Below are 21,490 nucleotides of genomic sequence, written 5' to 3'. Positions count from 1 at the left end.
AACTAAACTGTTTTGATGCATTTGATTTAGTTGAATCACAAGCGTATCATGACAAAACACTTTGGATAAAAATGTCCACGAGTCCTTTTTAAACTGAGTACGCTCCAGAAAAGAGTCCAAACTCATCTCGATGGTGCTAAGGTACAAAGAGAAAGTGAAAGCTGCTGTGTGAGAGCTGTGCTCATAGCTGTGGTGGCAGGCTGCCTCCTCCTGACCTGAAGGTTATGAGGAGACGGTGTGTTGCTCTGCCAGCCTGAGGACCAAGCTGTGGATTACTCCTCTTTCCTGGAATAATCCCTCATTTTTACCTGGCTCTTCTCCTCATTTCAACCTGGGAATGAAATGTAATTTTCATTTCTTTTATCTCTCAGCATGAATGTTATCTCTCCACGTCCGTCGTGACAGTGTGCAGAGCATGTTCAGGGGCTGTTGAGCTGCTGATTTAAATGCTGATTGCTTCCAAGGTGGCCGCTTCGTTGCCTCTCCTTCTCTTGTTTGCAGGCAATTTTAATTACCAAACAGAATCCAGGCCTTTCTTCCACTTTAGCCAGCCTCAGGACTTTGAACTAGGAACACAACCTCATTACATTAGAGCACTTTTGGCAGCAAAAGTCCCTACAGTTTTAGAAATCTTGTCCAAACCTTTTGACAAGTAAAGAGGCTTCTCTGCCCCATGGTTTCACAAGCAGTACAAGTGGCTAGTAAACAGTGTTGATAAGCGCTCTGTGGTTATTTGTTACTCCTACACAATTAACCAATGTCTGTGGCCTTAATCAGCCGTTTTCTCAGTCACATTTTCCTCCCACGCTGTCTGCTCCCAGGCTCCTAAAATGGATGCTGTCAGCTGCGCTTTTTTCCCTTCTCTGGCCCGACTGAATCATTGTGGGCAAAACTACATGATCATTTGACAGCCGAGTAAATTGGGATTTTGTAAGATGGTGGAACTGCTTTTCTTTGATCACTTTTTTTTAGGCACTTGTACCTTGTCTACTCGCTGCCAAAGCTGTGATGACACAGCATGGTACTACTCTTTACTCCTCACTAGAGTCACACTTACTATCATTATATCCAATCAGCCAAATCCCATCCAATTTTTAACCTCTTTAACTATCGAGTAGTTTTTAGCCACACTATTAGTGTGGCGAAAAATCTTTAAAAAAGACATAATTATAGCTGTAAATCCGCTGCATGCCTTCTTAACGGAATGTGATTTCCTGGTGATTGTCTAATTATAAGGAAATGTATCTTTGCCTCTAATGAGTTTATACTGTTCATGTAATGGAGTATTAAGACAATGATTATAATGTGAGCTGTGATGTGAATGAAGTCACTTATAATCATCTTCAATGTTGTCCTGATGTGTTCACTGATACCTTGGAAGATTTTTTTTTTTAATTACTTAGCCTTTATTCAACCAGGTTTGTCCTGTTGAAATCAGTGATCTCTTTTACAATGCAGACCTGGCCAAGAACTGCAGCAACAGATAGTTTCAACAAAAATGAACATGAAAACAGGAATGAATGGAGCCCCTCGCCAAGCTGTGGACCACTGCAGACTGGTTATGGGAGGCCACCTCATTCCCGTTAGCACCTCTCTATTCTCTGTCAGTGATTCTCAGCTCTGAATTATTCAACAAAGCAAAAGCGGACTGGAGGAGCAGGAAAGGCGGTATAGATTGAAGACGATCGCAGGGCACGGGGAACAGGAATTGACTTTTTGACGTCAGAATGTGTGTGTATGTGTGTATATGATGTGTGCAAGTGGCCATGGGCGTAGTAGTCATCGTGTCGGGAAAGAGAGCTGGAAAGGGAAAATGAACGTCTCGTTTTGAAACGCCTCCCTCTCTTGCAAGATACTTTATTAATTCATAAATTCTCTTTGAGTGTCTGTCCTGCAGGATCTCTGCTTTATGTCCAACTGTAGGCGTTAATACATCTTCATTTGGGCGGTGTTTCATCTCTACAGCGACCGTACAAACACTTGGCTCGACTGATAGCACCCTAGGAAGCATGCAGTGTCTTGACATTTCAGTCCAAGTGATTGAGCAGGGCTGTGGGTGTGATTCAGGTGTCTCCACAGTTGAATATTTTACAGCGCTGACTGAGTTATGACTTCCAGGCAGTGGAGAAGGTCAGTATTGATGCCAAATGTTGGTGGAATTTAAAGGAGTTTCTCCACTGATGACCCCAGCGGCTGACCTGACACGTTACTATTGAGGTGGTCAGCCTAATTTATCAGCACAGCAGAGCGTTAAATCACATGTATGTGAAGGCAAATGCCCCACAGCTAGGTTGAGCCACAGTTCAGAGGGAGGCTTTTACTGCAAGAGGAGTTCATCAGACCTGAAATAATGCTAGCATTGCTGTGGACTCATAGCTATATTTTGCATCATGCAGTCACGATTCAGATAGGGTTATATGCACCAGGTAATAAGGATAACAGTGAGTGCTCCTCCTGTATTTCCCTCAGTGTGTTATACACATATAGATACACATAGGTTAGTAGATCCCTGCACATGCAAATGTCATCAGATGAAGGTTCAACACGGACTAGTGTGACATCTACTCTGAATCCAAAAATTCAATCTTGGCCTTTGTGCTGATTGAATATTTATCTGTAACTGTCATCACAGAGAGCCAAAGTCCCCTCCTGCCATGTGGCAGTGTCCTGTGTCACTGGGTGTAGTTTGGCCAAAAACTGGCTGATGGGAAAAGCCGTTTAACAGTAGACCACTGCAGCGTCACCTCAGCTTGGTTTACATGCTCAGATGGGCGTGGCGCTGTCATTCTCTTCATGGTGCTGTCATCTTTCTATTCTTTAAGATGGACACCTAAATAAGGAGGAAGCATGAAGGAAGCAAGCAATTGTCTTTGAGGCACATCCATTTCTTTTTATTGTATAAATACCAAGCATGCTCTAAGTCACTCTCCTTATGTTTCCTGTCGTGATTATCACTCCACTTTATTACCAAGACTCATAAGAGTAGGATGAGAGGGCTCATTTGAAAAGGCACATTTCAATATGTCATGGTCACTCATACTTGAACAAGAGAATCACATCACATCAATAATTAAAATGTGACTGAATGTGATTTGGTGCCACGTGATAGGCAGAAAGAATCCTAATCTCTGCTCCTTTGTTTGTGTCTCTAGGTGCCCCTGGTTGACGAAGGTAATCTCTCCCGCTGTGCCCCTCTACAATGGCCTGGTCTTCCTCTTCGTCTTGGCCAACTTCAGCATGGCAACCTTCATGGACCCTGGTGTTTACCCCAGAGGTTTGTACGCATGCTGGTGAAGGTGTAAATGGTGTTTTTAACACAGCAGAATTCTGGGGAAACCCACTACCCCATTATCAGCCATACAGCCTGTTAAAGTCAGCATGCTCTACATGCAGGAAGTTATACAAGGTTTCATGTAGCAGGCAGTATTGAGTATCTCTCAGCTGCTCAGCCTGTCAAACAAGCCGTGCTGACTGATTCAGGCCTCTTGTGCTTGGCGCTATCTGGGTTAAGTAATGATGATTGAACTCATCCCCAGGGATGTTTGTAATGCGCTAGTAAATGATAAGGAATTGTCTCTCTCTCCCCATAAAAGGGTAATAATCATTAGGTTGTATGAAGTGCGGGTTATCTGCCTCCCCAGAGGTGACGGTGGCCTTCTGCTTCCACTGCCCTGCTGGGTTTTATAGACTACCGAGGGACGAGGAGTTTTCTCTTGATTATATATCTCAAAGGCAGCAGACCCACCAGTAAAGTTTTGACTTAAAAAAAAAAAAAAAAGAAAAGAACTGACAGAGCCATGAACTGCTCAGAAAATCACTCCATCATCCAGATTATAAAAGTGAGAATGAAAGGTTGGTGTGCACCAAGGATTTCTCCATTCAGGTCATCGACGAATGGCACTGCAATTTATTGTCATTTTCTTTTTTGCCGAAACTGCAAAGTGAGGTAATAGAGAGAAGAGAGAGATGACCGTGGCTAACAGCTACACAGATACAAGCAAAAAAACATCAGGAGGTTCTGCAATTTTCACAATTTAGTGCAATTTTGCAAAATGTACTTCACTTAGCAGAACTCAGTGACATTGTCTGTTGGAAAAGTTTCCCGTGGTTAAAAGGTGCTCTGACATTATGCAGGATCTGACTTTGAAGTTTAACACACTGTAGAGTTGTGCCACAACTGTATCCCACTGTGACATGGGGATGTGGTGATGTGGTGACTTTCATTTAATTGGATTTGACCCGCGAGAAGTGCAGCGTGCCAGAAAAAATATTTTGTCTTTGATCCCAGAGGATGTTGAAAGAAAATGTTAGGACTAAATTCTATAGTTTTATACCACCAGCAGGTATGTTTGAAGATGAACACAGTTTAACATGAAAGGTGATAACAGGGTTTAGCCTGAAATGTACTTGATAAAGATTGAGACACTACATGTATTTAGATGCAATGAGGTGTAAGTAGACATGAGAAATTCATCAGGAATAAATGAGTAAAAGAGCTGTTAATGCAAATCAACAATTTCAGTAAAAAGAGGTGAAAATACTTCAGGTCATAGTGAATTTGTTTCTCTTATGTCAGGCCAAAGCTGTAATTGAACCAAACTGCATGTTATTTTTGCAGTGTAACTGTATTTTGTATGAACTAGGCCACTGCTTTGTCTGATGGATAGTCTACACATGGAGCGTTTACAGAAAAGAAGCTGTCAGAGGAGACGCAGGCGTAGCTGCTTTTTGTGTTTGTTGGTTTGGCAGGCGGTTTACCTTTAAAATCTATTTGAAGAGACTTGACAGCCATAATAACAGAGCAATCTTGGCTTGTGGTACTGTTTATTTCTGTGCTGTACCTTTGTCTTCTCTTTTTTTTCTCTTTGTGTGTGTATGTGTGTGTACCTGGATCTCCCTGTAGTTATTATTATACTGTGAAATTATTTTCTCAGGTTGGAGCACCGTGTAGATCATTTGAAAGTGCCCTTTGATCAGCTGAAAGACATTTTATTTTGCACAGCAGCTCCAAAGCAAAAAGCTCTCAGTCGCAGGAAAGTGGCACCCTGTACAAAGGCTCTCATAAACACTTTGATTGACTGCAGGACAGCAGAAATGCCACTGCTGTACTCTGCCACTGTAGTTTAGAGCTTATGGGCTTATGGTTGTGTCAGAGCAAGGAACCAGCTTGGCCTGGGTTAGAGGTTTAACCCTAATAAAAAAGCCTCCATTCTGATAATGTATGAAGTTATGGGGGTGCTTGTTCATCAGTCTTAATGTTAAAAACAGGCCTGAAGGAGCAGGTCATGTCTTTAATGTTCATTTCTCTCTGCAGGCCCCCAGCAGAGGGGTGAGCTTCACTGAGATACAGAAATCAGAATCATCCTTTTTTTCCCCTGCGTTTGTGACTGTTTTCCTCACACACACAATATGCATCTGTTCTGCTAATGTGCCCATCTGTGTGTGTGTGTGTGTTTTGCAGCGGATGAAGACGAGGACAAGGACGATGATTTCCGAGCGCCGCTCTACAAGAATGTGGAGATCAAGGGCATTCAGGTCCGGATGAAGTGGTGCGCTACCTGTCACTTCTACAGGCCGCCTCGCTGCTCGCACTGCAGCGTCTGTGACAACTGTGTGGAGGTATGTGTGTGTGTGTGTGTGTGTGTGGGTGTGTGGGTGGGGGATACAAACGCAATTACATGCAGACACCAAAATCTAAATAAACATCAAGGTAGTCAATATTAGCTTTTTATCAACTATGTGATCCTGTTTGCACTGGGCATGTTTGATATGATATGTGATGTAGTTTGTTTGTACATACGACGTGTTGCCAAGAATCAAGATTCTAGACAAACACTGAAAAAACAAATATATATATATATATATATATATATATATATATATATATATATATATATATATATATATAAATAATTTGATATATCTGTGTTTTTAGCACAAAAAAAACAGTCATCATTAAAGATCATAATTACTGGCATAAACATCAAGCATAAACATAAAGCTTTTGGCAGCTTCAACCGTAAAATACAGTCGTCAGTACTGGCTGTCAAATCCTCATTTTGGTCGTACAAACGTAAGACACACACATCAGGACGTTAATACACTCCTACACACAGGCTGCAGAATTACACCGCGTTGTATCCTCCTATGTTTTATTATTTATTAAGGCTCAATGTCTGACTAGCGACACAAGGAGCAAACACAAGTGTGACTCCCTCCCTCCTCCCTCAGGACTTCGACCACCACTGTCCCTGGGTGAACAACTGCATCGGGAGGAGGAACTATCGCTACTTCTTCCTCTTCCTGCTGTCGTTGAGCATCCACATGGTGGGAGTTTTCTCCTTCGGCCTCATCTTTGTCCTCCACCACCGAGAGAGACTGGGAGCACTGCACACCACTGTCACGTATCCTTTCACTCACTGGAAATCACACTGCAAAGCCTACTTCTGTTTTTTTTTTTTTTTTTTTAAATGAGCACTTGAGCTTGTTCATCTTATTTTTCAGAATAATGTTTCCTGAGTGGACAAGCGTTTGGTGCTGTTAGCTTTGTCCTTCTAGCGGAGTCAATGGTTGTTACAATACATCAGCTCGTCTTCTTGTCACCTTTATATTGTTGTTGAGCTTGACCTTTGTGTCCAGTCTAGTGGTGATGTGCATCGCAGGGCTTTTCTTTATTCCAGTCATGGGACTCACAGGTTTCCATATGGTGCTTGTTGCTCGAGGTCGAACAACCAACGAACAGGTGAGGAGGGACCAGCAGAGGAGCTTGTTCTGAAAGTACACACACAAACAATCATTCGTCTGTTGTTTATCCAGCGAAGATCAACAGAGCCGTGCAGCCCTGTTCCACACTGACACTGGTCCAAACATTCACGCCCGGAGCCGCCTGACTGTTGGCAACTGGGCACAGAAACAGATTTACCTCATTAAAGATAGTAAAAACAGCCAGTAAAAGGGCCAACACAGCAGCCGTACGAATAATCCCATATGCACTAATTATGTGATGCTTCAACAACATGAATCACCTATTTTGTATTCAAGCAGTAGCCCCCTGTGTGTATGGAAAAGTGTGTGTGTGTGTGTGTGTGTGCACTGTGGCCTTGTGCTTCCCTTGCTGCTGGATCTAAACAAGGCGTTGTGTTCCTCAGGTGACGGGCAAGTTTCGTGGAGGAGTAAATCCCTTCACCAGGGGTTGCTGTGGCAACGTGGAGTATGTCTTATGCAGTCCCCTGGCACCTAGGTAAGATGCTTTATAATGCTGCATGTGTGTGTATGTATGTATGCAGTAGATGCTTTCCAGGGTTTTTTCTGTCAGTGCAGATTTAACTCCTAATGATTTTTAATGAGTGCCGCTGTTTGTGTGTTTTTATGCAGATGCACTCTTATGCATATGCATGTGTACCAGGGCCAATAAAAGCCCATGCCATCCATGCCGTAGCACCATCGCAATAGCTGCAATAGTAACACAGTTGGCAGCATTTATGTGTGTGTATGCACATGCTCTTAGATGGTTGTGGAGGTGTGTATCCAGTTCTGTATGAAAGCAGCCAGCAACCCCGGGGGGAGGCAGATGGCTGAGAGAATTGAATCACTCTGTAGAACAACAGTTAATGAGAAACAAAGCACAGAGCTAGTCAACGTGCTTCCACACACACACACACACACACACACACACACACACACAAAACATGGGTAAAACCCAGAACGCCAGTTTTACAACCTATAGGGACAAATCCCATTCCATAAAAATCAACAGTGTGACTGCAGAGAGACAACAGCAGGTGGGGGTGAAATGCTGTTACAAGCATCTTCCTTCAAAGTTGTTGCCTAGTCCCCAGTGGAAGGCTTTTTATTTACTGAACCACTCAAAGCATGTTGGACCTGACTGAAAGTGAATGAAATGTCAGAAGAATCTTTTAATAATCAGCAGTGCCGCAGCAGATCAGTGCCATTCATTTAGTGCCGTGGGCTTTTCATATGTTGGAGTTGATTACTTGAAATATGTGAAGACGGCTCGGAAAATATGCCAAATGTTACTTCCCAAGTTTTCATGCTAACTATTAAACATTAATCGAGTCACTGACATTAAACATTAAAACAAAAACCTTGTAAGACTCACTTAGGAAGTGGTGTTGGACATGTCTGTTTTAAAGTGTGTAACCAGCCAAATGGGATTATTCAAAGTGCTTTGCTAATTTCATCATAGTACTCTGCTGTATATCTGTGGAAGGGAGATAAGGTGCAGTAAGAGAGGAGTGAGTGCTGAGATCACATTGTCATTGTTACCTGTTTTACTGTACATTTCGATATGTTTTATTTCATAGATGGGCATACATGTTCAGTACATACATCACTTCATATATCTGTATATACATATGTAACAATCCCATGGAATATAAACTGGCATTGTTTTTATTTCCATTTATTCATAAAGAATCTCAAGCCTCACTGCACATAACATTATAGAAGCTATTCTAGGTGAACATAAGATACAGGAAACAGTATTTTTCATGTAGAAATAAAGACTAAATTCTAAAGATTTAGGCTGCAGTGAGACTACATTAAGAATTTGCCTGTGCTGGTTTGGCTGTGACAGAGTTGCAAATTTGTCATCCTGGTTGCTTCCTAAGAGGCAGTGGACACTGTTGCAAGTATAATGCCAATGCTGACTGCTGCACCATACATATGAAAACTGAAAATTGAAAAGTAGTGTGAACGTGACAATAAAGAGGCTGTTTTTACTCATGCCATTCCTCTGCAGGTACATGTTGGACCCGAGGAAAAAGCCCCATATGAAAATTCAGCCCCCATTCATTAGACCTGACCTGTCAGACAGACAAATCACCATCAAGGTCAGCGACAACGGCATCCACAGCACCATCGTCAGCTCCAAGGTGAGTGTTCACAATTACTACAGAGCTTTTTCGCTGTTATTTCTCTCTTACTCCATCATCCGACTGACCTACATTTAGTCCTTCATCTGCAGTGGTGTAACCGTTTTCTCTTGCTTTGGTTTCTTCCCATAGTCTCGTTTCACAAACGTATAATGGGTTGTAGTCACAGTTCTGTTCCTAGTTTCCCATTTCCCAAACAAGCTCCTACTCAAGGCAACATGTAACAGGATTATTTTTGGGATTATTACATTCAAGTCATTTTTTCATTAAAAGGATATTATTAGGCACTTGACATCAAAGCTGAGTGATTCACAGATATGCAGCCGTTGGTTTCCGTTCATGCCATTTATTGTTAAAGTTAACAGTTTGTAATTGGTTGGTGTTGCTAATTCATTGTCCTTACAGGCATAGTAGTTATCGTCTGTCCCCACTACTGTAGCACAGCGCAGCCGAATCTCTGCATGAACTGTCTGCAGTCCAGTTGCATTGTAGTTAATGTAGTCACCAGGTTTTTGATGAGGATGAAGAATGCGTGGAATAAAAAAGAAGACATCTCTGGTTCTGTCACACTGATTTTTTTTTAAATTAATTCTCCATCAGGAGTCTGACATTGTTATAGAAGTGTAATGCTCAATCAAAATATGACCAAATTAATGCTCTACTGAGAGAAACAACTGTTCATTTCCTTTCCCCATTTCCACTTCATTAGTCAGAAAAAGAATACATTTAAGCTCAAGTAGAGCAGCTGCCTAGTGCAGCTTTGCTACCCTACAACCATCTGCGAGAGTTGTGTTGGTGCATCCCCAACACTAACACATGCTCCGTCTAATTCCTCTGCTGTTGCCCCACCTGTTCTGGATGCTTTTAACACCCTGCTGTTCTTCCATGTAGTCCAAAAGCAGTCTGGACGGCCTGGACGACAAAGAGACCCAGCCGCCGCTGCCGCCCAAAGCTGACAGGTACAACCAGCTGAAAAGTCAGCTGACCTCCAGCGAAGGTAAGAGACACAGGAACGCAACTTCCCTGTATTCACCAACAACTCTCCTGTTAGGCAGCGTCAATCCCATTTCTCTTTCGCCGTCAGGGATGTACCAAACTCCCTCTGTGCATCACCAGTGTCCCTGTGTGTGTCTTGGCCCTAGTTCAGTGTGATAAATGTCCACCCAAATGGCAGGTCAATGGCTTTTTATATGCCACGCTGGATAATAGGCATGATTTGTAGCAAAAAAGCAAGCCGTGTTTACTGAATCAGCACCTGATTTGTGGCACAATGGAAAGATTTCACAATGAAGCATTGCAACATGAATCACCACCTTTTTTTCTGGTTGTGTGTGGCAACGGAGCTCTGTCAAATGGAGGGATGAGAGAGGAATATGGTCTAGAACCAGGACTCTAACCAAAAAATAACCACCTGCTTTTGGAAGACATCTGCTAAAAATAAGGAACTGTGACAGATCCTGGTGTGGTTGTAGTTAGCCAGTGCTAATGTGTTCTCCATACTGTTGAAGTCAATAGTATTAAATGTTAATAAGATATCGTTACGGCAGGTTATCTCCGGAGGATCTCCAGTGTCATGCTGCATTATGTCAGGGAGTGAACACTTTATGCTCTTCTGTGGAGCACCACCACTGCCTGGTGGTCCTTCAAAGTACTGCAGCAGGACAAACTGAATTGCCTCCCTCTTTATAAACAGTTTGGAGGAAGTAAGAGTTCTTGGCATATCCCTCAGAGACACTTGTGCACCAGAGCAAAGGAGCAGCTACATGCTTGCCGGTCGAGGATGGGCCGCTGGCAGCTGCAGGCCTTAAATATGTTTCATATCAGTTACAGAATGGACGACCCACCCAGTCCAATTCATTTTCATTCTGCGGGAATGGCGATGGTGTGGTTTTTGAGAACTCGATCCCTACAGCCTCTTTACTTTGATAATTCATGAATTAATTTGGAATTCATCTCTGAGGTTTTGTCTTCTTTCCCAGAAATGAACAAAGTCAATCAGAGCCGGTGTAATGGTGTCATTTCTAATGTCTGTGCAGTCTTAACTCTGGTCCTCTCTCTGTGTGTGTGTCGTAGAGAGTTCTCTTTCTGGTAAGACCCACCCTTCCACTCCAGCCATGTACAAATTCAGGCCGTCCTTTGGCACCATGCCGAAAGTCCACTACCACACTGCTGGAGAGAAGGTAAGACATGATTTGTTTGGCACTTATGTACGAGATGCGTTCTTAATGCAGCATCATTATTATGGTAGTAAGATTAGCAGGATTTCATTGCCTGGTGCAAAAGGACTTCAGTCACATTTTCCCTAAGATCTGAGATGTTATTCTACTAATCTGATCCACAGATTGTCATGCCCGATGACTGCAAGACCTCTGCCATCTTGGAAGAGGGTGTACGGGGTCATGACTACAGATCTGAGCCAAACCTGGACCTGCCTGAATACACCAACACTCCCCTCCACCGCACTTTCCAGTCGTCTCCCCTCCAGCTGGACTCTGACTCCATGAATTCCCGCTCTCTCAGCCTGAAGCAGGGTCACCGCCGGCCGGAGAAAGGCCAGCTTCCAGCCCTGCAACCGCAGACAGTCACCTCCACCCCGTACAAGAGTGTCTTCTCACCCAACACGCTCTCCAACCGGAATGGTAGCCTTTCGTACGACAGCCTGCTGAACCCCAGCATCTCCCCAGCCACTGCCAGTGAGTGCATGGCCCACCGTGGTACGCCCTCCATGGGGTTCCACTCACCCTACCTGCCCACCAAAATGTGCCACATCCGGGAGCCTGAGATGCAGAGGCAGCAGGTCACTTCCACCTACAGTCCAGTAATGCTGCCCAGGGGGGTGGGCAGGCAATCCCCTCATCCGAGGGATAGGGACCCATCCCCGGTGCGCTACGACAACCTCTCCCAGACCATCATGGCCTCCATCCAGGAGCGAAAGGAGATGGAGGAGAGGGAGAAGCGTCAGATGCTGCATGGGCGCTCCCAGACCCATATCTATGCCCAGGACTCTGGTGTGTTTGATGGGGGTTACGGTGCACCCCATAATGCTTGCTACCCAGATGGGCCTCGTGGCCCCGGCTCCAGAGGCCCAACACCTCCGGCCTATGGAGGCTCCAGGGACAACCTGATGGGGGTCGGGCTGGTGAGCTATGGGCAACGAACCCCTGTGTTGCGCCACGCAGGCTCCACGCTGGGCCGCGCCCCTAGGACTTCATCCAGCTCCCTTCACACAGATCACAGTAGCAACAGCAGCCACAGCAGGGCCACTGGCCCCGACGGCCCCTACCGCTCCCCAGCCCACCAGCCCCACTCCCCTGCTATGCCCCGATCCCCCTCCTATACCCACCAGAAACTCTCCTACATCAATGCCCATGAGAGGACAGACTCACCTCGTCTGGGGGGCCCAAGGTATGAATCCTAATGTTACCCCTGTGGGACTGCATGCATTGTACTGCCCTTATAGGGACTGATGGGCTGGACGCGGTCAGCAACTGGCTGGCACTAGTGTCCTAATGGAGGCAATGTGTAGCATTTGTAAACAGTGTATGGTATTTGTCCAAATGTTGTGTCCATATTAAGTGTTGTCTGGCATGAATTCTTACATGTTCTGTTCTGATTTATATGTTAACCTTGCTAGTAAAATATCCATTTTGTGTTACTTGACAAATGTCAGATGAATAAAGTTGTGTGTCTCTTTTTCCTTTGCATGCTTTTCACCTGCTTAACATTTCCAAGCTTTTTTCCTTACTAACAACTTCACTGTCAAGTAATCACCCGTATTGCATTTTGTTGCCATTTAAGACGTGTCATGCTCCAGACAGCTAATCTGCATCCTGACTGTTTGTGTTGAACACTTTCCTCTGTTCTTTTCTTTCCCGTCAGAGAGGCCATGAAAGTTAATGGGCAGATGGACTGCCACCCCAGTGCCCAGGGTGCCACCCTCAGCCCCAGTCGCCACGGTAACGTCAAAAAGGTGACAGGTGTAGGAGGCACCACATATGAGATATCGGTGTGAGCAGGAGCACCGCATCCACCTCCAACGACAATGGCCACCCTGCTACAAAGAGATTCCCTCTTCTGTTGTGTTTGTGAAGTCTAGATAACGGCCAGTCAGGGGCACATAGCGCTCCCTGCTTTGGAGTTATTGTCCAATCAGAGGATCTGTCTGCTCTTGTGTGGGTCTGTCTAGCCAAATGCCTGTGTGTGTCTGTACCGGAGGGGTTGGCTGTCAGTTGATAGCGCTGCAGGCTTTATGTGTGAGGAGTGTCATGTTAACATTTTGTGGCTCATCATCTTCGTAAGAGTGGACCGTCCAACAGGTTGTCAATATTATTACTGTTGTCTCTCAGCTGTGGTCATGAAGCGTACGTTGCTCCAAATGTCGCACACAAACTTTGCTCCAGCAGGTGCTGAAGAATGAATTAAACACTGAGATCTTCACCACGGACCTCCGTGAGCAGACGAAGCTCCTTTCTAAGTCAGTCGACCTCAAGAAAGTCAAGGTGCTTCACATTAACTTGCGCTGTTAATGTCATCTCCAGCATATTTGGTGGAGTTGTACATCTTGGAGAGGTGACGGAGGACGGATCAGTTAGATTAGCACCAACTGCAACTGCAGGCAACATAAAATCAGTGAGGTGACAAGCTGGGAAAAGGGATACCAAGAGGGGAAGGTCACCCTATCATGTCTGGTGGTTGCATTCCAAATTCAATGAGAAAGACTTGCTTTCGATTTCAAGTAAACATAAACTTCTTCCTTGTCAAAGAGAAATTTCTCAGGACTGAATGCAACCAGCAGAGATGCTAGCAGATATTAATTCATACATTATGAACGTCTCCTTCTTTGGCCCAGTCGAGTGCAGGTTTGTAGGGCTGGATTATAGCTTAGCCCCCTTTATTCCTTTCATGAAGGTGCAGCACATCATCATAGGCTTCTGTTTGTTTTAGTCAAGTTCAGTCAGCTGATTTCATGACCCATGACGCAAGTGCTGGACAGAGTACGTTAGATATGTTCTGAAAGATCAGAATACCTCATCCCCACAGTTCTCAGTGAGTTCAGAATGAGTCCAGCCTCGCACAACCAAAACAACTTTTTTTTGTGTATGCTGTCTAAAAAAAAAAGAGGAAAATGATTTAGTATGTAAACCATGTTTGTGTTATAATCATAGGAATGGAGAAGAGTAGTGAAACAAGCCATTGTCCCATGTAGTAAAATGAACAGAACCGGTCACCCATTCATTATTTTGTAGGGTTTTTTTTAATCGTTTTGTTTCCTTTTTATATACCCGACCTTTCAAAAGCTATGTTTGATACATCTTTTTTATACAGATAATTAAGCCTGAAATGGATGTTTTATTTTGAGTGGAGTGTTTTGTTGATAAATTATAAATTCAGTAAATAAGATCATGATCATGGGTGAAATCCATGAAGTTAATATAGCTTGTTCTAAGAGAGGAAGTGAAATATTAAAGTCACAATCTTTGGCTGGTGAACAGTCACATGGTCCACGTTGAATTGCCAATACGTGCTGTCCACAAGCCAAAGACTGGGCCCTCAGTAGAAGCTGCCATGTGATTTACAGCCCTTAATGTCTAAATGACAGGGTGACATCATGAAGACTGAACGTTTTAAATCATTGTGCAGCGGCTGTCTGGTACAGCTCCAGTATTACCTGCCACTCAGTTAAAATCTTGTTTTCTTGCTGTTGATTTAAAAAAAAAAAATAATCTCATAACATTTATCACTTTTGACCATAAAAATGAACTGATAATATCTAAGTGGGAGGTATTTATTTATATTTAGCATCAACTGAATATGAAAGAATATACCAGAATTTACATGGATCCAGCTACTTTTGCATTACGATTAAACCATTGTTGCCTTTTGAGAGGAAAAGCTGTTTCATACATGTGACTAGTTGGAACACTCCTGTACACTTAGGGAAATGAAACACCGTTAGTATTTTGTAGCGAGCAGCAAATGGTAGGAATGACAATTGTGAGTAACTCAAAACTGGGTTAAAAAATTTTTACGGCAAAGTTCTGGAAGAAAGTCAGTGCTTAGTTATCAGATGACACCATATTTTACAGGATTCGTTTTGTTTCATACATTCGTAGATCCCTTTCTCCAGAGATCAGTATAAAGGCTGGTAGCTGAGGTAGAGTCTTACTTCCTGATAAGGTTGGATGCTATCAAAGCTCGCTGTAGTTTACAACCTTCTGGCTAGTATGGTCTCCCATTTATGTTCTCACCCAGCTGCCTTAGCATGATACAGTAATGTGACGTTGACACAGGATACTCTATTCAAGTCATGTATTTCTGAATTGTTAAATTGTCTATTGTAAGGTTGTGGTATTCAGGGCTTCTTGTTTGGTAAGTCTGTCTCAGTGGAACAGCTAACTGGAACATTTTGAAATACCTGAATAGACCGTTGGCTGCCTGAAAACACCCTTTCAGACTCCCGTTTGACCACATATCAAAACACTATCGATGTCATTCCTCTTTAAGATGACTGCCATTAGTCCAATGTTCCTTTTTTTGTTTTTTTGGGAATGGACATCACTGCAGGTCAGGGACCATTCCTGACAGTCAGCAATGAATCTGTTCCATCAGCCACAAGCTGATTATGTTTTCTGAAACTCAAAATAGAAAGCTCAATATGTATTAAAACACAGAATATACTATAAATGTACATGTGTTCCTATTTTTGTGAAGAGGAAGTATTTCCCAATGACCTGAGCAGAGTAAATAAAGTTTCCAACTCTTTTGGGTGAATGAATTGATTTTTGGAACATGGAACACCTGCACCATATTGGTAAAGTCAGTTCTTTCTTTGGGCCACAGCTGTTATGCAACAATCAAATTTTAGAAGTTAAAACACCATCAATCTGCAGGATTGCTTGCATGTAACCAGTCACATGATCTCGTTTCTACCCTCAACACAATGTGTTAGCATAGAGCAGTATTATTTATGAGGTGCACATTTTATCATTAGCGATACAAAGAACAAGTGACTTTATATGAATGCGAACGTGTGGTCTTTGACAGCTTTTATTCGAAGGTGGAGGAAACATTTCAAATCATTTGAGTGCAAATGAAAAGCAACATTTCATCCATATACATGTATTTACAGATGCACTGGCACTTAGATGCGCTTTAGAGGCAAGGTTAAGAACTCAATTAGTGGAAAGAGAAGGAGAGGGTGGTGAGCACACAGATCAGATAGGGCACACTGTTACATATACTCTACATGCTTTAAGTCTGGGAATGTTATGATCTAAAGAATACAAACAGGGTTTTCCTGGTGAGGAACTTAAGTCAGAGCTAGCTGCACCGAACTCTGATGAACCGTTGACTTTGGACTTAATGATTTTCAAATATTTAAAACAAAAAAATAAAGGAAATAAATGAAACGCTTAGCTAAGTGCATCTGATCTCCTATCAGTCAGCTATCAGTGGACACTGCAATCTGCAGCACGCATCTGATGCCCCTCAACTGTCTGTAGCAGATTCCTCTTGTAGTCAGTTCCCAACAGAACTGACGATAGAAAGAAGCAACCAAGAAACTATGTCTACAAGGCATCCACTGAGAAGTCTTCACGTTACTTGCTGTTTCTAACCGTGGAAGCATGGACAGGGTAAGAAGGCCCACTGAGATGCATCATGGAATTTGATTTTAGAAATGCACCTCCATAATGCCTGGTCCCTGACCCTGTGCTGCTAACAAGCAGGCTACATTATCCTCTCTCCCTACAAACAAACTCTGGTTCAGAATAACAAAACAAAAAAATAATACCCCAATGTGGGAATTATCACAAGCCTCTTTTCACAGTTTGTCAAAAGTAACATTGAACTGTAGATGAAAAGGATGGGAAGTGTGGCATTCCATGGTACAGGGGGGAAAGGGTGGGAGGGAAGGGCTTCTTTTTTCATAAATTCACTATATTGTATTTTCCCCCCCCAGTGGCATCAAGGACTTGTGATCTTGAGGCAAAACAGATAATAAAAAAAACTAAGAATATGCAAGTGTCCAAATTCAGCTCATTTAGAGTCTATTGTAGAAAAAGAGGAAAAACTGATAAATTGAAGATCTGCAAAGCAAGTTCTTGGTTCTCAATTCTTCCCCTCCGCCTTCACCTCCTTTTTCTCATCTTCTTTCTTCTCAGTCTCCTTTTTGTCCTCCTTCTTTTCTCCTGAAGCCTTGTCTTTTACGGACAGCTCCTCCAGCTTCTCGGCCACTTTGTTTGCGCTATCAGTGTTGCCTGTGGCAAAACAGTGAAGTGTGCGGTCAACTCAAAAGCTATGTAAGTCAGCTTGCCTAGAATGCAAGTTTGTCTTAAGAGAAAACATTCCTGCTATTTTCACTTTGCATCTCAGCTCACTGTCTTGGGGATATCCCACCTCTTCCTACAGCCTCTACATTTAGAATTTGAGCTGGACAGTGGGGCCTTGTGCTAATGTGAGCACATTAGAATATTATTAATGTGTGAACTGTAATGTAGCAGAACATATTGACACCAGCCTTTTAGAAAGCCAGTAAAGTGTTACATTCTGCATGTTCATGTAGCAGACAGAAAAAGTTCCAGGCTGGAGTGAGCAGCGAAGAACAGAGTGAGTCTGCAGACTCATACAAGATCGCAATGTTACCTCCAGACTGAATTTAATTTAAAAGGCAGCTTTACACAAATAACTCAAACCCGAGCAAAACAGTGTTGGCAACTCTGAAAATAATGAATACTGCTGTGTTACCATGTAACACAGATTACAGCAAATAATAAACCAAGGCACTTTCTTACTGAAGTAGCAAACATTTCAAACAAACTTGTTCAAAGTTTTACATACCTGTTCCCTCTAGAATTTTTCTGGCCTCCCCCTTACACTCATCAAACTTCACCTTGAACTTCTGAGCATCTGCAAATGGAACAGAGAGTTGGCATGCATTCACATCACCATGCTATTGTACGGTGGCCAATGAGGCTGCAGTAAGAAGAGCTGCTGGGTGGGATGTTGTTACCCAAAACTTGGACAAAGTGGTTTTCTTACAGCTGTTTGGGCTATATAGTAGTCACCCTGAAGAGACAAACACCTTTCATGTGTGATATTGGTTTAGATGTATTAATACTTACTTTCTGCATTTAAAAAGCGTATTGCCAGGAGTTCAGGTTTGGGGCATTCGTCAGCGTAATCTGCTAGTGTGTTCCACACCCATGCCCTGTCACTGCCAGCGTTGGGCTTCAGCTCCATCGTGGGTACAACTGTGGTTTACAAGGGGGGGGGTGAGGTTAACACATGAAGGCAGATATACGAGTATATACCCTGGATGGGGTCATCACATGTAGTGGTTCTCTAATATTGGGGGCAACGCTTTATTATTAGTTACCATGTCAAGTAATGCGTTCCCACCCAACATTTCCAGCCGACCTGTAGCCAGTGCCAGGGAAGAGGTCTGGCGAGAGGATCCTCCACCAGCTACCAACTGAGCTGAATCCCCTGGGCAGACTGCTCAGATCCCAATCATTGGTTTCACTCCCTTCCTTTCAACTTTCCTGTAAGGTACATGTTGACCATATCCGTCTTGCTGTTTTTTATTGTTTACCACCCGCTTTGAACTACATTCCCTAACAAGCAACCATTTCTGTTCTTACCAGAACCAGTAGTGTGTTTATTACACTAAGCAAAACTATTAATTCTGTCTCCTTACACTTTTCTTGTCCTTCATTTGACTCTTATTTGCTTGGGGGAACACAAACATTCAGTGTAAAGCACTCGTCTGAGCCAATCTGCTGCTCATGTAAATGTGATGCATCCAAGCAGCGAACACAACCACCACACTTTGGAACATCAAAGTTATAATTCACGACTGATGAGAACAAAAACACAGTGAATACTAGCTCACCAAGTTGCAAACGTTTGTACCAATACCGGGCAGATTATAATGAGAAAGCAAGATGTACTGGTTCTTGCAGATACACTGACACACTAACGAATAATTGGGAAGGGGGAAAGGATGACATGTTAACTGAGAAGTGCAAGGACCTATGGGGACATCAGAAAATATACATGGCTTTGTTTTTTCCCCTAAAAGGTACATGTGCCCATGCATCAGCCTGTACAAGTACACTTCATATACCTTTTTGCAGTCCAATAGATTTGCTTTTGGAAACAGCTATTTCAATGTATATTATTATAGTCAGTTAATTGTATTTTCTCTTTAAATTGACTTGACTCACTGTGATGGTTAGCACAAATCTTCAAGGTTCGGTCTCTCCTCATCAGAAGACGGATTGTGCCCCTCTCTTTGTGTTTCAGCAGTTTTACGTCACCAGTTCCTCTCTCCTTCCACTCAGGTGGGTCGTTCTCAGAGGCAAAACGATATAGTTTAGCCCGCCTGGGAAAACAGTGGTATACTTCATTAACAGGATGCCACTGCTTGTGAAGACACCAATGTACTGGCTTACCAAACAGTCTCACAGCTAAACGTATAGCATGATCATAACACGTGCGAGTGAACAAAAGCAGTCATTAAATCAGCTTACATTTTAAAGAGTTCCTCCTCATCCTCTTCTAATGTTTTCACATCCTGCTCAGGAAGGGACACGATGGGCTCAAAGTGGGGATCATGATTAGAGTCCTCTGCACTGTCTGCAGTGGTGTCGTGGTCCTCCTGGTCCTAAAAAGGAAAAGCCATCAGTATGTTAATTCAAAGCAAATATTTCCACTAATCTGTGTCTGAGACTCATACTAAGTTTAATTAAGTGGGCATGGGGCGTGGGTCAGTATGATTCTTTAAAACTCAGTGGGAATAAGTGACTTCTGACAACTGACCAACAGGCCATGAATGCTTCAATAGAGGGATTTAAGAGCTCACTGGTTAAGTATAGCTTTTGTAGGGGGAAACTGGCAAAGCCTTTAGTAAATCGTTGTTGCTGAGCCAAGCATCTTTCTATTTGGGGGTTACATGTTCCCACGTTTGAGTGAGAGAACATGCACATTACTAGTAAGGCAGGGAAAAAAAACAAAAAAAACATATCCTTCATGCAAAAAAGGACAAAGACGGCTATGCAGAAAAGCGTGCACGTCCACGGCCTGTGACAAAGTGCGAAAAGAGCACCGCGTGAATAACACGATGTGCGAAATCTGTCGCGGTTAAGAAACCGAGCACACGCCGGTAACTTTCCTTTCTGCGGGCTGCTAAACCCTCTGCTAGCCTAGTACGCTTACGGGATTTTCTAGTTAGCGACATAGCAAGTTAGCTGCATCCCAACGTGAAGTCTTTGCGCCTTAGCCAAAAGTAGCGCTACTGACTTTTAAAAATATCGCAGTAACTGTATAATTAATTCAACAAGGCCGCTACCTTGGATGATTAGGCGGATATTAGACAAGTTTGGATTTGTCAATGTTGCATTTTCCTTCATTAATGTTAATAGTTGTTCAACTTTGTTTTTCCAAAGCAACTCATTGTGAAGTTGCCTAGCCTGTTAACGAGGCCTTTCACTAGCCTGCTAGTCGAGAGCTAATCATCTGGCTTTCCGCACCACGGTGCGTGTCGCTAATTAACACTTGTTAGGGACTTTGACAGGAGCTTTGGTGACATGATTATTGGGCTAACTGGCACTCCGCTTAATGTAACCGTGTAACGGTTTGCTGACGGATAATACGCAGTCACCGGCTGCAGCGCCCCGCTACTTAAGCTAACATTAGCCAACTACTGTTAGCAGCTGCTTGGCAGACAAAGACTGGGGACTTAGCTGACCCCGCTGTCGCTGTCCAGCCGCTTCCGTGCAGGTTGTAAAGAACCCTGTTCAACTGATAGACGACTGCCATAATGTAGTTTAGTCGTTAGATGGTTGTGTCCATTGCCTCCTTAAGCAGCTAATGACCAGAGTGATGCTAATGTTAACATGCTGACTAGCTGCATACTTCAGAGAACTTTTTAGTTAAGTCTACCTTCACTCTGAAAAAATGCGCAGGAGTTTACAATCTTGTACTGGACATTATTATCTGGCAGAAAGTTTTAAGCTTCTATTACATCCTGTAGCCCTGGAAAACACACCAACTAGCTTTTCTAGCATCGCAAAATACTACATCATTGTCGACATATCTGGCTCGTAGCTTCCTTTGCAAACTTTGACGAATTATGACATGTAAAATATCACATTTGCCACAAAATAACGACTTCAAAGCGAACACAATACATTAGAGGACCTAAAATGAGCGAGCTCACCTTCGGGTCTGCCATAGTAATGTAGATGTTTGTAGATTATGGAAGTAGTTTGATAGATTCAAATCCCGGACTGACCGCCGTTTCCCTTCAGCTACCCTCACTTCCTGCTGTAGCTTTCGCGCGCCGAATTTCCTACGTATGCCCGCGCCCACATCGTGACGGCGCACGCACCGCCTCTCTCGTCTCGTGCCTGGATCCATCCCACGTGCCAGATGCAGTTTCAATCATATATTCACTAACGGCTGATCAGCAGCCGGAACATGTAATGTAATGTAACAATTTGTTGTGAATATACTGCAGTATATATATACTTTAATTGAACGAACTGTAAAATACATGCGTGAAATTTTATGAATACTACTGAGCATTCGTAAAA

General features: G+C 43.2%; 2 protein-coding genes and 1 non-coding gene across 3 annotated transcripts in view; 1 reads left to right on the top strand and 2 right to left on the bottom strand.

Annotated features, from left to right (window-relative positions):
• Positions 1 to 14,617, top strand: part of zdhhc8b (zinc finger DHHC-type palmitoyltransferase 8b) — a 55,887-nt gene extending 41,270 nt beyond the window's left edge. The window contains exons 2-11 of the mRNA XM_070834450.1: positions 3,153 to 3,274; positions 5,462 to 5,619; positions 6,232 to 6,404; positions 6,640 to 6,742; positions 7,149 to 7,240; positions 8,762 to 8,894; positions 9,786 to 9,891; positions 10,968 to 11,074; positions 11,236 to 12,299; positions 12,774 to 14,617. Of these exons, the coding sequence (XP_070690551.1) occupies positions 3,153 to 3,274; positions 5,462 to 5,619; positions 6,232 to 6,404; positions 6,640 to 6,742; positions 7,149 to 7,240; positions 8,762 to 8,894; positions 9,786 to 9,891; positions 10,968 to 11,074; positions 11,236 to 12,299; positions 12,774 to 12,906 (2,191 nt within the window). The 3' untranslated portion in view covers positions 12,907 to 14,617. The remainder of the gene's footprint in view (positions 1 to 3,152; positions 3,275 to 5,461; positions 5,620 to 6,231; positions 6,405 to 6,639; positions 6,743 to 7,148; positions 7,241 to 8,761; positions 8,895 to 9,785; positions 9,892 to 10,967; positions 11,075 to 11,235; positions 12,300 to 12,773) is intronic.
• Positions 14,618 to 15,925: 1,308 nt separating this feature from the next.
• On the bottom strand, positions 15,926 to 21,220 carry ranbp1 (RAN binding protein 1). Its single transcript, XM_070834507.1, has 6 exons — positions 21,115 to 21,220; positions 19,427 to 19,560; positions 19,121 to 19,278; positions 18,017 to 18,145; positions 17,733 to 17,801; positions 15,926 to 17,152 (listed from the first exon to the last, which is right to left on the bottom strand). Exons 1-6 carry the CDS (start codon positions 21,127 to 21,129, stop codon positions 17,004 to 17,006), a joined length of 654 nt encoding a protein of 217 aa, XP_070690608.1. The 5' UTR covers positions 21,130 to 21,220; the 3' UTR covers positions 15,926 to 17,003.
• LOC139204546 (small nucleolar RNA SNORA77) lies at positions 17,383 to 17,511 on the bottom strand. Its single transcript, XR_011584432.1, has one exon. It is a non-coding gene; the product is annotated as a small nucleolar RNA SNORA77 (small nucleolar RNA).
• Positions 21,221 to 21,490: the final 270 nt, after the last annotated feature.

The sequence above is a fragment of the Pempheris klunzingeri genome, chromosome 7 (genome assembly GCF_042242105.1).
Source record: "Pempheris klunzingeri isolate RE-2024b chromosome 7, fPemKlu1.hap1, whole genome shotgun sequence".
In the NCBI taxonomy this organism is placed as follows: Eukaryota; Metazoa; Chordata; class Actinopteri; order Acropomatiformes; family Pempheridae; genus Pempheris; species Pempheris klunzingeri.
This window is presented reverse-complemented; position numbering and strand designations above follow the sequence as displayed.